Source organism: Athene cunicularia (genome assembly GCF_003259725.1).
Source record: "Athene cunicularia isolate RWA chromosome 6 unlocalized genomic scaffold, athCun1 chr6_part1, whole genome shotgun sequence".
NCBI lineage: Eukaryota > Metazoa > Chordata > Aves > Strigiformes > Strigidae > Athene > Athene cunicularia.
This window is the reverse complement of record NW_020799105.1, coordinates 3,827,254-3,841,225: the sequence shown is the minus strand read 5'-3', so window position 1 is coordinate 3,841,225 and position 13,972 is coordinate 3,827,254. Positions and strand designations below refer to the sequence as shown.

The 13,972-nt window shown below is 38.2% G+C and overlaps 1 protein-coding gene across 4 annotated transcripts in view; it reads right to left on the bottom strand.

The window, feature by feature from the left end:
* The window catches only part of USP54 (ubiquitin specific peptidase 54), a 98,851-nt gene that overhangs the window by 32,399 nt on the left and 52,480 nt on the right, over positions 1-13,972 (bottom strand). For 3 of the 4 annotated variants that reach the window (XM_026851429.1, XM_026851426.1, XM_026851425.1), the window contains exons 5-9: positions 9,353-9,487; positions 7,015-7,128; positions 6,770-6,852; positions 4,273-4,378; positions 795-941 (exon numbers count right to left, since the gene is read on the bottom strand). In XM_026851429.1, coding sequence (XP_026707230.1) covers positions 795-941; positions 4,273-4,378; positions 6,770-6,852; positions 7,015-7,128; positions 9,353-9,487 — 585 coding nt within the window. Of the gene's footprint in view, positions 1-794; positions 942-4,272; positions 4,379-6,769; positions 6,853-7,014; positions 7,129-9,352; positions 9,488-13,972 lie in introns of those variants that run through there. The other variant, XM_026851427.1, reaches the window with a different exon arrangement.

Sequence of the window (13,972 nt, the reverse complement as noted above, 5' to 3'; positions counted from 1 at the left end):
TTTAAAATGCACAGGACTCATTTTTAGCGCATTACTGCTTTATTATACAAGGATCACACTGTTTCATAACTACATTTCCACTAACTTGCACTAATTTTTGGTATACTGTACATTGGTCAATTTTTTATATATGTGTGTGTGCATATATTTTACAATTATTTTAATATAATACCTCAGTGCTACAATTTGGCACACCAATAATTCAGCTCTAAAGCATCAGCTAATGTAGAATAAGTGAATCCTCTAGGGGACAAAGCTCTGGATCCCAAACACTAGTTAATTTAATCTATCATTCAATCACAAAGTGCCAGCCACCATCTCTCAGAGATTGACAAGTTATAACTAATTCAAGTGTTACAACCACACACTTAAGTGAAAAGAAGATCTAAAGAACTTAACAAAAAACCAAACAACCACCCTAAACTACATTTTGTCTTCAAAAGAAATAATCTTCTGTTCTTCAAAATGAAGGAGTAAATACTCATAGAAATAGCATAAACCCCAATCCAAAATCTCCTTATGCTTGAAAATATTTTTTGATTCAGACAAGCTTTGTTTTCTGGAATAATTTTTAATTTTCAGTCATTTCAGAAATTTGAGAATGTACAATTACACTAGAACTTTCACAAGTTTTGTGAAGCTGTCAGAAACAGGTCAGATCCTTGGATCTGCCCTCTATTCCTCTATTTGTGGACAATGAAAAGGTACAAGCGGTGTTATTTTATTTTCTCAATCCACTACTACAGACTACCATAAGACTGTTTGTAGGTAGTGTCAAAATTCAAAAAACTCACATCTCCCAGTTTAAGGCAAGTGCCCAGACTATGAATAACATCCTCAGCCAGATCAGAGTGGTCCGAGTCCCAAACCAAGCCAATGGTGATGATCTGTGGAGAGTTCATCAGCACACGACGAATACGAATCTTTTCCCCACAGTTACTCTGAGGATTCAAATAAAACAAAAATATAATCCTTCTCTTATTATTAGGGCAAGGCACTAACAAGTCTCAGTTTCAAAAGTACAGGTTCCAAAGAGGTGGTGGTGAAACACAGCAGATCTAATATGCTCAGTGTCAAGATAGGAGCTTCTTATATCAGACATGAGGCGCATTCAACACTATCTGGTATTCACAAGCTTTAAAGTGAACACTGCTGGTTCTTCCTTACACTACTGATAATGGTATAGCACAAAAGTAGGCTTATTTAAAAAAAAAAGATAAGCAAACATACATGAAACATCCCCAAAATATTCTTAGGAATTGAAGGGAACACTCACTTTCTTGTAATCAGAATCTCAAATTAAAAAATACATCTACAGAGACTATGCTTTATATGATAGTGTCAGAAAAACCTTCAAGGTGCTGCTTTACTTGTTAAAATTGTGTGGCTTTTCTACATGGTACCTCAAGCATGTCATCTTAAGATAGTCAGTATTCATATGAGGGCAGCAGCTGGAAGATCACGAGAATAAGAGATGCTTTACTAGCCCATAGCAGTTCTTAATTTCTTATTTCCTGCTTCCCTTCCCCCTCCCATTTTTTATGTTTTTAAAAAACTACCAGTTTAAACTACTGGTTAAAAAACTACCAATAAAAAAAATGGCCAGTCTCCCCTCACTCTCTAGCCAGAGTACTTCTTCGAGATAAGCTTGCTTGTGAAGCTAAGACATTTTTCAGTGGTCCTTCCATCACCTGTTGGAATTGTGGGCACTTTTAAAGCATCATGAAAAAGTTCACCATCTGAATCGAGAGATTGTCACTGTAATTTTAGCAGTCGATGCTTAGGGGGTGGGGGCGCACACACAACATGGACTGACATGACACACAACTATGACAAAGCCCCTTTGTAATGTTCTCTTTCCCCCTGTGGCAGGTTACACAGGTACGACTAAGATTCCAGAAAAAAATGAAACATTTTGATACTGAGAGTAGTTTCTCATCTCTACAGAGACCAGTTTCACAATTGGATACAATAATTTCTCACACTACAACCAGGGAAGAGATCATAAAGCATTTCTTCCCCACAGCAACCTAGAAAATTAATTAACCAGGATTTCAGTCCAAATTATCATGAGACACAAAAATCAAAAATACAAAAAACAGAAAGAAATGAACTTAACAGGGCAATGAAGAGGTTTTTTTTTTTTTTACAGGTAGAGTACTATGATGTTTAAATGTAGATATGAAGTTTTAATATTAAGATGACTGTATATTAATATAAATATTAATATTAATATGACATATTTTGCAATGGTCATTTGAAGTAGAAGCATTCCTGTGGATTACCGCACAACAAACATATGCTACTCTCAAATTGTCTGCTTCAGCTAGCTAACATCAGCATTTTCTGCAAGACAGGAGGAATACGGCATCCTGATAGAAAGCTTCCCCTGTGTGACACTTAGGCCACCCTTAGCTAAGCCTCAGTAGAAAAATTTCCCAAATAGAAAGAGGCAGCAAGTACTGGTAAGCAATTTTATCCAACCAATTATTTCACAGTTAAATAGCAGTTCACCCTGACAAAGAATGTCTTTCTGTTACATTTCCCATGCTTTGGTTATTAGATAGCTGGACTTGTATCAATCTTCTAAACAACAATACGATATCTTAATTTTTTACTTAAATAGTGAGCCACTATTCCAAAAAAAGAAAATAACTTTTTGATGTAGACTAAAAGTGAATGTTTCAGAGGTTTAAGTTACAGAATGTGGGGGGAATAAAACGGAAATACACTGTCCCCAGGGAACAGGCATACAAGCCATTCCTGTTAGAGCCTGTATTGCTTCACTGAGGACTGGTGAGGCATCTAACAGCATTACATGATGCAGCAATTATGCAGCTGTTTCCTGCTCTACCTACTAATCGGTACGTAAAAAAGTTTTATGGTAACTCTCTTCTCACACACTTATCTAAAGCCCTGAATCTGGACATACTGAAATTAAAAGGCAGAACAAGATATCAAACTCTTGCTTTAGAAATCTAGGCTTTATGATTTATTTTTTTAAAAATAATTTTATGTTTATATGAAAACATTTTCTTTTTCTTAACACAACTCATACACAGCCTTAATTCAGCTGAATTTTTTCAGACTTTTACTGCATAGCAGAACAGAACATTTTTAAGAATAGCAGTCTGTGACTATAAACTGGACGTATGCAGTAACTGTTTTTAAGTAGCTAAACACCAGTCATCACAACAACTACAGCCTACACTTTCTGGTCAGTAACTCATACACTCTGAACAGCAAACCTCACTCTGAAAAACAAACTAATACTCAAATCTTCTGTGATGATTTCTGCCTTTGGAATAGCTCTTGCGGATATACTACTGTGTAGCCACACTCTCTGGCAGTGGAAAGTGGCAGTCCTTTTCTCTTTCCCTCTGACCAACATTTGGCTGTATGGTGCAGGTACAGCAGTTTGGTTAACAGTTCAATTTACTCCAATTGAAAGGCAGCAATGAAGTTGAATGGAAGCTTATCTAGGCAAAACAACCAATCTTGTACACATGATTACAGTGACTGGTACGAAAGTTCTCCTATCTGTGCCATTGCATGCTACTGCTGGAACGATTTTACTTCTTTTCTCATGCTATTATTTCAGATGAAGCACACTATCCTCAACAGAAATAATCACCAGAGAAATCAGACGAAGTGTGGGAACACTGTTCTAAAATACCTATGTAATCAAGGCCACTGTCAACACACAGGAGTCTCCTATAAAAAAATACAGCCTCCAAATTATTTGTCATTTCCATTTCTTTAGGTAAGATCCCAGAACCTTCATCATAGGATGAAAGCAGCATGACTGCAGCTTCATGTCATGCTAGTACTGCAGGTCTCACCAACTCCCAGTGAAGCTGAACAGCAAACATGACAGGTACCTCCAGCAGCAACACAGGCTTTAACAGAAATGCATTGCATGGTCATTCCCTGGGAGCAATGTAAGCATTTCCAATTCATCCCCTCTCATGACTTTTTTTGTGGTTTCTAACTCTCTGAAACATTCATTTTTAGTTTTCATCCAAACACTGTGCCTGTTCCTGTTCTACTTGCATCTAGTCAAAGCAGCACTCAACATCAGTAGTTTTTCCCTTCCTTCATTGAGTAACTGAGTTCTGAGTTCAAACCAAAAGAAAACTCTCTTACCTAACCTTTTTATCCTTATGATCAGCTAAACCTAGAAAATGCTCATGCATTATTACATCAGTGTAATCTACTAAACATCGTCTGTGCTGTCTGTCCCACCCTAAAAGAAAAACTAAGGATACTTACTGGACAATTTCGCAGATCTCCCATAGTGCTAGCGTTCTGTAACAGCTCTCCAAACATATCTGGAGTGGGTTTCTCTCGTCTCTCCAGCATACAAATAGCTTGATTGCTTCAATACAGAAAAAGCACGGAATATAAAAGTTTAATAATAAAAACACAAGCTTACATTAAGTAAGTATATGTTTCCCTTAAAATTTTATGAAAAGTTAAGAACCTTAAAATACACAACACTTTTTATATTTAATATTGTAGTACAGAAAAAATGCATAATTATTAAGGTGAATTACTACACTTTCCATGACAATACTGCATAAAGAAAACAAGGAAAACTTAAAATAGAAACAGTAAACTTTACTGTTAGAAACAGTAAAACTTAAAATAGAAACAGTTTGCAGTTTGGCTTAAAATTTATGTCTTTAAAGCAAGCTTTAACGTTTTGATAAATACTTGATTTCAAAATGAGTATTTTCTTCAAAGTGCTTCCTAATGAAACCACAACCCTAGTAGCACAGTAAAACACATCCTTGTTAATAAAACTGTAGACAAAAATAGCACAGTATCCAATTGATTTCACTGTCCAAGCTGCAAGAAAGATGACAATAAGTACACAAGAATGCTAGTGCTCAAAGGATGCTCAAGCTTAAAATGGTTTAAGAGGTAAATAAATATATTACTGTTTATGGTGTCTTTAAAATACTGAGTGACTTAAGATTTATTGAGATATTTCATATGAAATATTGAATGCCATTTAGATCATTATTTATTAGAAAACCAGGAAAATAATTTTCTGATACACAGTGTATGCTGGTAACCTAAAGAAAAAACTACAGCTCGATGGAACGGCAGGTAGCAGCCACAAGGGGGAATGCTCTACAACATTGCCGGTATATTGGTAAAGTTGTAGCTTTTAACAGATCTGTGTAATAAGAGCAACTAGCAGTTTTCAAGACAATTTTTTCAGGCTCTGTAACTGCATGTCTCACATGCAAGACAAGAAACAAAGAGAATTTTCATCCCAATCAAATCTCAAGAGAAAAGCAAGTAACAGACTCCTGCCTTAATCAGTTTTAAGCAGCTCTTAACTGAGCAGCCACCTACTAAAAGATGACTTCTCTCCTCTAGCATTTATTCAAATGGACCTAAAGCTACTGCTCTGTGCACCATTTCCTCTAATGATAAGTTGTGGTGACCGATGGAGTTCCCCAGTAGCTAGAAAAAGAAAAAGCTATATCCATCCAACAAAGAGGATTTGAGGAACTACAGGCTGGTCAGTCTCACTCCAGGACCTAAAGCGATGACAGACCAAAGCCCCTTGGAAATCATCTCCAGGCATATGAAGGACAAGAAGGTGAGTCAGAGCAGCCAGCATGGATTTACCAGGGGCAAACTACGCCTGACTTACTTGATTATCTCCTATCATAAAAAGATAAGTTCTTCTGAGGAGGAGAGAGCAGTGAATACCATTTAGACTCTAGCAAGGTTTCCAAGTAAATTAGAGGGTTCTTGGAGCCAAACTGGGAGGTGTGGACTGGAGGAGTACAATACAATATGGACAAAAACCAAGCTGGACCTTCAGGCTCAAAGGATCAAAACACAACCAGCAGTTAGTTAAGAGCTGTGTTCCTCAGGGGTTAATACTAGGGCTGATGCTATTTAACATTTTCATTAACAACCTGGATGATGAATCAGAATGCATCCACAACAAGTTTACAGATGACACCAAACTGGATGGAGTAGGCAATATACAGAAAGAGACTGCTACCATCCAGAAGGATCTTTACACGTTGGAGGAATGAGCTGACAAGAACCTCATGAAATTCAGTAAAGGAAAACGCACCTTGAACAGAGGACACTCAGTGCAGCAGTACTGGCTATGCACTGAATGGCTGAGAAGCAACAGCACAGAAAATTGGTAGAGAAGCTGAACATTAGACAGACTCTTTGCAGAGGCAAACAGATAAATGACAAGAGGTGACAGATGCAGAAAGGGAAATTCTGACTGGATATAAGGCAAAAAAAACCAAAACAACACTGGAACAGGCAGCCCAGAGAAATCATGGAATTTCTGTACTGGAACGTTTTCAAAACTCAGCTGCACAAAACCCCAAGCAGCCTGACCCAGCTTTGAAGTTAGCCCTGCTTTGAACAGGAGAATGGAGTAAATGTCCAAAGGTCCTTTCCAACATACATTATTTTCTGTTTTTCTTATCTTGCTTCTTAATTCACCTGCTCACATATTAAGGCCTTTCAAAACATGAGTCCTTGCTACTACAGCTGTCAGATTGAGAATCATAAACAAGTAGACACACTGATCCATGCCTAAACTGATATATTCTGCTCCACTAAATCCTCATGTTCTTTATCATAATTATCTAAGCTCCACCAACTTTGAATAAACCATGTTCTGGACATATAGTCTTGTAAAGATAAAGATCAAATTGCAATACCAGTATAAAAAAAAAGAGAAGTTCTCTTCTTCCCTGTAAAAATCTCAACTCACCAGAGTGAGGTTGTGGAAATATAATGTACCATCTGGATGAAAGGTAATGGGTCAGAAGTGGCACCACAGCTGGTACAAACACACTAAAGAGAAAGAAAACGTAACACATTGACAAGATTAAACAGGTATTTCCACAGCAACACTTCTGCTTGTATATTTTTTTACCATGGCAATGCATATTTTAGGAATGAAAACTTGAAACTCTAGTACTGATGATTTGTATAAATCATGTTTTATTAACTCACCTGTTCAAACAAGGTCATTGCAAACTTCTGATGGGAAACACAATGTGGTGCAGTGCAAATATCTTCCTTTGTCTCATCTGCAATGTGGAAGTGAATTCGCATTAACAGGTTTTCCTAGCCAGAGAGAGAAGAAAAAAAGCAAAAACAGGCACTACATCATTTCAAACGTAGACAGAATCTAAAATATAAATCACAAAAGCATGTCAGCTGCAATATAAGTGTTATTTACAGAGAGACAGAAGGCTCCTGATAATTTCTGAAAGTTACTTAGAAAGCAAGGAAGTTGGCATTGCTTTGATATAAAAGAAAATGGCTACCACTTCTGATTTGAAATGCTATACCAGGTAACCATTTATTTACTAGAACAGCTAAAGATTCTGTCACTGATTATTCTGTCCAATTCTCAAGCATCAATGTATTGTACCAAATGTAACAGGCAGAGCAGCTCTGCAGTTTTAAAATCACTGGGTTGCCACTAACTTCTCATCAATACAAAGCAAGCCAAATCAATTTCTATATTCCACAAGGACTTTGAAATATGGCAAATAAGCTACATTCTATCAAAAAAGGGGAGAACTAATAAATGAGGAGACAGACTAGATTCTGCATGAAATAAAAGCATGGAACATTTTTTAGATACTGTTTCACACAACGCCATCCCTTTTCAAGTTCCCAGGAGTTCTTAAGACCTCCTTGACTCCCACTGTTGCCAGCATACCGGGGGGTGCCAGAATTCTACTGACATCTCTTCCAGCAGCAGACTTTTCACTATCACTATGAGCTGCCTAGATGGCTTATAGGCCTGCAATAAGCAGGTCAAAATTAATTATGAGGCAAAATAGCTCTGACCCTGTGCAATTTCCCTTGAAACCAAGCTCTTCTGCCATTTAAATTAAATCTCTGCCTTTAGGGCTGAAAAGGTTAACTAAGTGAAATGCTATACAATTATCTCTGCCTTAAAGCTTAACCTCAAAAGGGAACTTGTACCCATTTTAACTGTCCTTGTGCCAGTACAGTTAACATGACAAACCTGCTTGTGGGGGACTCCCACAGCAGTACCAGATGGGCTATTTTGTTCAGCTTTCTCAAGGAAAAAACTAAATCAGAAGTTCCCATGCTCTATTACATACAGAAATCTGTTCAAGTGCTGGACTGCACACAAAGATTTGACATAACTGTGCTCACAGGGGTTCCTGTGTAGAATAATGTAATTTATTTCACTTTGAGGCTTTATTGGTATGATCTACTTCCATTCTAAGAGAGCTCATTAAACTATATTTTACTGTATTAGTATTCTATAAACATAGAATACTTTGGGCTATCATAAGCCCATTACCAGTCCACTTAAAGAGAACTACAAAAGCTATATGCATTTATACAATTTCTATGATTTCTTGCAGTGCAAGTGTCAAATTAGGTAGGTATAGGAAATAAAATATTTACCATATAGAAAGGACTCCACTCTGATAGGTGCTTTACCTGAGAGAAGTTTTACTTTACTACTTGCAGTAGTAAATCCAGTATTTTTGTACTCTGGTACATCTTTGTTAACAACCAAGTAGGATACCAACACACTGGGTCCACCCTATGGATGCCATTTCCAAAAAGGGGAGCAGCCAGTAGATCAGAAAGACAAAAATACCTCCTCATTAAGTTCAAGAAATTTAGAAGACTGAAGAAGGAGGAAATGTGGGTAAGAATAAAATCTTAACATAATGGATGCAGAGAAAGAGTTTGAGTATAAAAAGAAAGCAGGTGGGGAAACCTAGGGATGCAAGATTTGTGTAAATGCCATTTCCCAACCACACTGGTGAGATGATGAGTTTAAGAAAAAAACTGTCCAATGAATTACAAATGCAGCAACAGACATATCTGGATATGATCCATTTTACTGTTGCCTACCTCATCTTACAAAACATAAACAATTGTGTCAGGTTGGGTTTAGTTATTTATTTATTTTTACTTTTCCTTAGCTAGTTTGTGAAAACACAGTTTAAGAATAACTGGCAAACAAAATGTCCCTTCACTCTTTTGAGGTGATCCTTAAAACTAGAATCCTGGATCATTCTTGCAGTGCAATTTTTTTTTTACAATTCGTATTCAAGACAGACTTGAGACTGCAAGCATTATATATGCAAAAGTAACTGTAAAAATGATGTTTCCATTTCAAAACAAACACTGGTTCCCCACTGGATCACTTCAAGCTTGGGGATCTCTCTGTGGGGTTTTTGAGGCCACACATACAAGATCTGTTGGAATCTGGGGAGGTATTAAAAAAAAAAAAGCATAGTGAGGGTTCACATCTATGTCTGTCAAACCACCTTTCAGTTATACTCACAAAACATTCAGCAGCATCATCCATGATGCCCAGCTGGAAGCGTTGCTCATCCTGAAATGTCTTGGCAAGAGCAGTGCGCAGGGCATCAGAAGGCAATACCTTCTCACTGCTACATTGAAACTGGTTGAAGATACCCTAGTAAGAAAAAGATAGTTAGGTTACTGTATTTTCAAAACATTACTCAGTTATCTGAAAACAAACAACAAACCTTTAACTCACTTTGATCAAAGCAACACACAGCTATTTGTACTGTTCAAGGAATACAAGAGAAAATCCTAAAAGTTCCTCCTTTGAAATATATATCCACCTTTGCGTATTCCTTCCTTTCCTTTCAGATATCCAAGTGAACATGGGGAACTTAGGGGTAAATTTCGCTCAGTATCAATCCCCCTTGGATATTCCTCCAAATTTGATTCCTGAAGCAAATACAATGGATACCAAAACTTTATGACTTCTTCCTGTTTCTCCCTTTTTTATTCCCACCTCAGTACCTTTCTTCTTACACATGCCACCTTCTTTCCTCTGTCAAGCAACTCTATCCAACTGTCAGTGCTTAAACTGCTGCAACCTGCCACTTGCACTCTTTAAAAAATTTATCTTCCAGTAAGTCCAAGAAGTAGATAAGAATTAGATGATTTTTGAGTCAGCATGCAGGAGGGAAAAGGCACAACATAAATTATGTATGGCCAGCCAGTAACTTGTTGCCATAACCTGCAGTTTTGTCAACTGTAATTCACAGGTCATCTGGGTAATCATTTGCAAAGATGAGTAGTTCTGTGAAGAAGCATTATCATTTGAAGTGTGGATTATATACATGAAAGTTCAGTACATATTCCCCCTCCCCCCCAATTAAAAACCTAATTTTGTGTGTCTGTATGCACATGCATGCATGTGTGAGATATCCAAAAGATCTTCTGTTGTTTAATTATGCCCTCCTACAAAACAGGAACACAATTGTGTATGCAAGATCCCCAGTTTAAGTAAAAACTTCTAATCTTATTTTCACGTAAAACCATTCTGTCTTTATCACCACTTTCTACCTCATTTCATATGACAAGCAAGCATCTCTAACAGCATCAAATTTCTGCTTGTCCTCTCCTATAAAAACTCATGTCACAATTTCCCTAAAGATTATAGAAAAGCTCCACTCCTACTGTAAGAAAAAAGGATCCTCAATTGTGCACCAATTGGCTTTATGTCTTCTAAACTTAGTCAAACAAGGAGAAAGTCAGCCTCAAACTGGTTTGCAGTTTGATTTTCTTTCAAATCTATACCGAGAATCTAGTGATGTCAATTCATCTATCACTTTCTCCCTTAACTACAGGAACCTTCTACCCAGTATACTTATGATCTATGTTATATGGAAATAAATAAGCTGAATCTTTCTCTCCTCTAACTATTCTTATTTGTTTCTTATCGGGAAACAAGCAGGTAAACTGGGAGAAGGTTTGCCAAACTGTGCAATCTTGGCTGCTTTGAGGAAGCTGGAAGTGCAGAACATCGCTGTCACTGCACAGGCAGTAAACCAACCTCCACACCCCTGACACTTCTGGCTGTAGGAATGGTACAATTTATAGTGTTGATGTTATTTAACACAGATGTAAAATGCCCATCTCTCTTTCCTGCTATTTTTATTTTACCAGTCTTTACAGTGCTCATTCATGGGTTGAAGGCCCACTGTGCTGAAGCCCACAGCTCTTCTAATACTGCCCTTAGAGCATCAAGTAACAATGAGGAAACTGGTAATGAAGAAAAGGCTGTGAGGCAGTGTCCTGAATGGAGTCAGTGGTGGGGCTTTTCTGGTAGCAGTGGATGGGGCTACAGTGGTGGCTCCCTGTGAGAAGCTTCTCAAATCTCCCTCAGCTATGGGTCAGACCCACCTTTGCACCAAGGCCAGGTCAATTAGCTGCACCTCTGCAATAATGTATTTAAGAAGGGGAACCTGGGAGGAGCTGGGGGAGTTGTGAGAACATTTGTGCAAACAGTTATGTCAGTGGAAGAAAGGAGGAGGAAGGGGGGCAGGTACATGGGAGCAGAGACTCCCCAGTACCCCATGGTGAGACAGCAGGGCTGGTCCCTGGCTACCCATAGGGGCTTAGAGTAGAGCAAATGACAATTTGTGGCCTGTGGGGGGCCACATGCCAACCCAGGTGACTGCACCCAAAGAAGGCCAGGACACCATGGAAAGAAGCCCCCGCTGTTGTAGTTTGGCATTGGGAGGATTGCAACATGAGGGAATAACCTACACACCTGTGGGAGTGACTCATGTCAGAGTTGGTTTGTGGAGGACTGTCTCCTGTGAGAGGGGGACCACACTGGAACATGTGAGAAATGACAGAAGTTCCCCCCACCAAAGTGGAAGAAGCAACAGGGCTGACTGAAGCCTCCACCCCCTGCACCACTGAGAGGGACAAGGTAGAGATATCAGGAGAAAAGCTAAGCCTGGCAAGAAGGGAGGGCTGGGGGAATGTGTTTTCAGGATGTGGTAATGCTTCTCACTATACTATTCTGTCTGTTACATGTTGTTGTTAGTGTCTGTATTAATTTTTTTCTTCTTCTTTCTCTAAGGAGTCTGTCTTTTGCCTGTGTCTTAAAGGAATAGGTCTTCCGTCCTTGTCCTTATGTCAAGTTCCTGGGTCTTTTGCTTCCCTCCTTCTCAGCACTAGGGGGAGGAGCAGGGAGCTGGAGTCTGCTTATTTTTCTCTTCTCAGTAGTGGGTAGGAAAGGGGGAGCAAGCAGCTTCGTGGTGCTCAGATGCCCTCTGAGCTCAAACAATGACAGGCAGTTAAGTCTCACACTTCATGAACTACAGACAATACCTCTCTCCTCAGTTACCTTTTAATATATACATAAATAAAAATGGAAAGAATGACAGCCTCTGTTCTTAATAACCTTGATTCCCATATCTGTCACTCTGATAACAGAGCAAGTTTTGTGTTTCATTAGTAAATTCTCTCATTTCAGTGGATCTCAACAAAAAAAAGCACAGTGGAACATAACTCCATCCTGCTTCAGCACTTTACATTAAATAATTTAAGAGCACTGGAAAATATTCATGACTGTGCTTTAGAAATGTGTTTATTCTAGTTATCATCAATTTCACTTCACAGATCTGAAAACTAGGTACTTGCCTAGCCACTGGCATGCAACCTCACTGCAGGCAGCTGAGGGAGAAGACAGAGTTTACTTCAATGAGAACTCTGAAATGGCTCTGCACTCTTAGTGGGGTGGAGAGAAACAATGCAGGCTCCAAAGTAGGTAAAAGCAGAAGGAAGCAAACAAATAGAAACTCTTATTTTAAATTTCCATCTTTAAAGATACTTTACTTTTACCTGCAATATACCAACTAGTTTACATAAAGAGATCCAGTAAGGAAAGAGTGATCCTGATTATTATAAGCAACTGTTTTGCACAAGATCCTGCATTTTAAGTTTTTCTGCATCACAAAATTAGTCTTCACAATTAAAACCAGAAAATTAAACACTAGAAAACTGTGAAATCTGCTACTACAACCACAGAACAGAAATAATTTAGCAAGATCAAAGAATTCTGTGAAGAATTCTAATACATAAACTAAAGGAAGAAAAGATCCCAATATTATATAGAAGAATGCTTCATATAATTTGCAATGACATAGCACGCAATAGTATAGTCTTATTTAGGTTACAAGGCAAAAAAAGTCTTAAAACCAGTAAGTAATCATGCATTTTAATCTAATAAAGATCAAATCTTATCAGGTCATTGCACAGTGCAGTTTAAAGCACACTAGAACACAGTGCTGGTAGGAAGTCTGATTCATGGAAAAAGACTCTACAGCTCGAATAGAGTTATAAAGCAGGTATGTTTACTCCAGTGCCGGGGTGCAAGGGGATCTCTCCACAAAGCTTGCACACCCACCGCACATTTTACCAAAAACTTATGGAGTATGGATATCCATATTCATTGGATTACGTAACACAAACGTACATATGCATGAGTAAGGCTGGGTTAGTTAGAAAGGCTAATGTCAACAGTTTATGTCATCTTTGCACCTGCGCATTGCCTCCTGGTGGGCGTCTTCGGGAGGAAGGATCATAGTCTTTCTCACTTTGATTTTCTTCCTGAAGCATGTGCAGATTCTCTTGGCCAATTTCTTGAATAACAAGTTTTTCAGACGGTTTACTTTCTATCTTAGATAAGAGAACCAATAGAACTTCTACCATTTGTATATGGCTATCTTTACTCATTAGCAAAATTCCAACTAGAGCCATCTGTTACTCAAGGACAAAAGTATAACATTTTGCTGAACACTGTAATCCTTAGTAGATTTTCACAGTGAACTGCTTTGTTTTGATGAACACAGTAGTCCTGGGTAAAATTCCACAGAACAGTCTGGGCAAGCAGGATTCTTAGCAATATTTTTAAAAATACTATAACATGCTAAAAATAAGTAAATAAGTTGCTAAGCAGTTTTCTGTAAGTAAATAAATCTCAAAACAAGTAATCATCTCTCTGTATCAAGTCCCAAAAGTATCTCAAATAGAGTCAAAAGCACTTTGAACCCAGGGGTCTTCGGTTTTTGCTGGGTTTCAGCTAGGGTTTTTTTTGAGGTTTTTGGGTTGGGTTTTTTTTTGGGGGGGG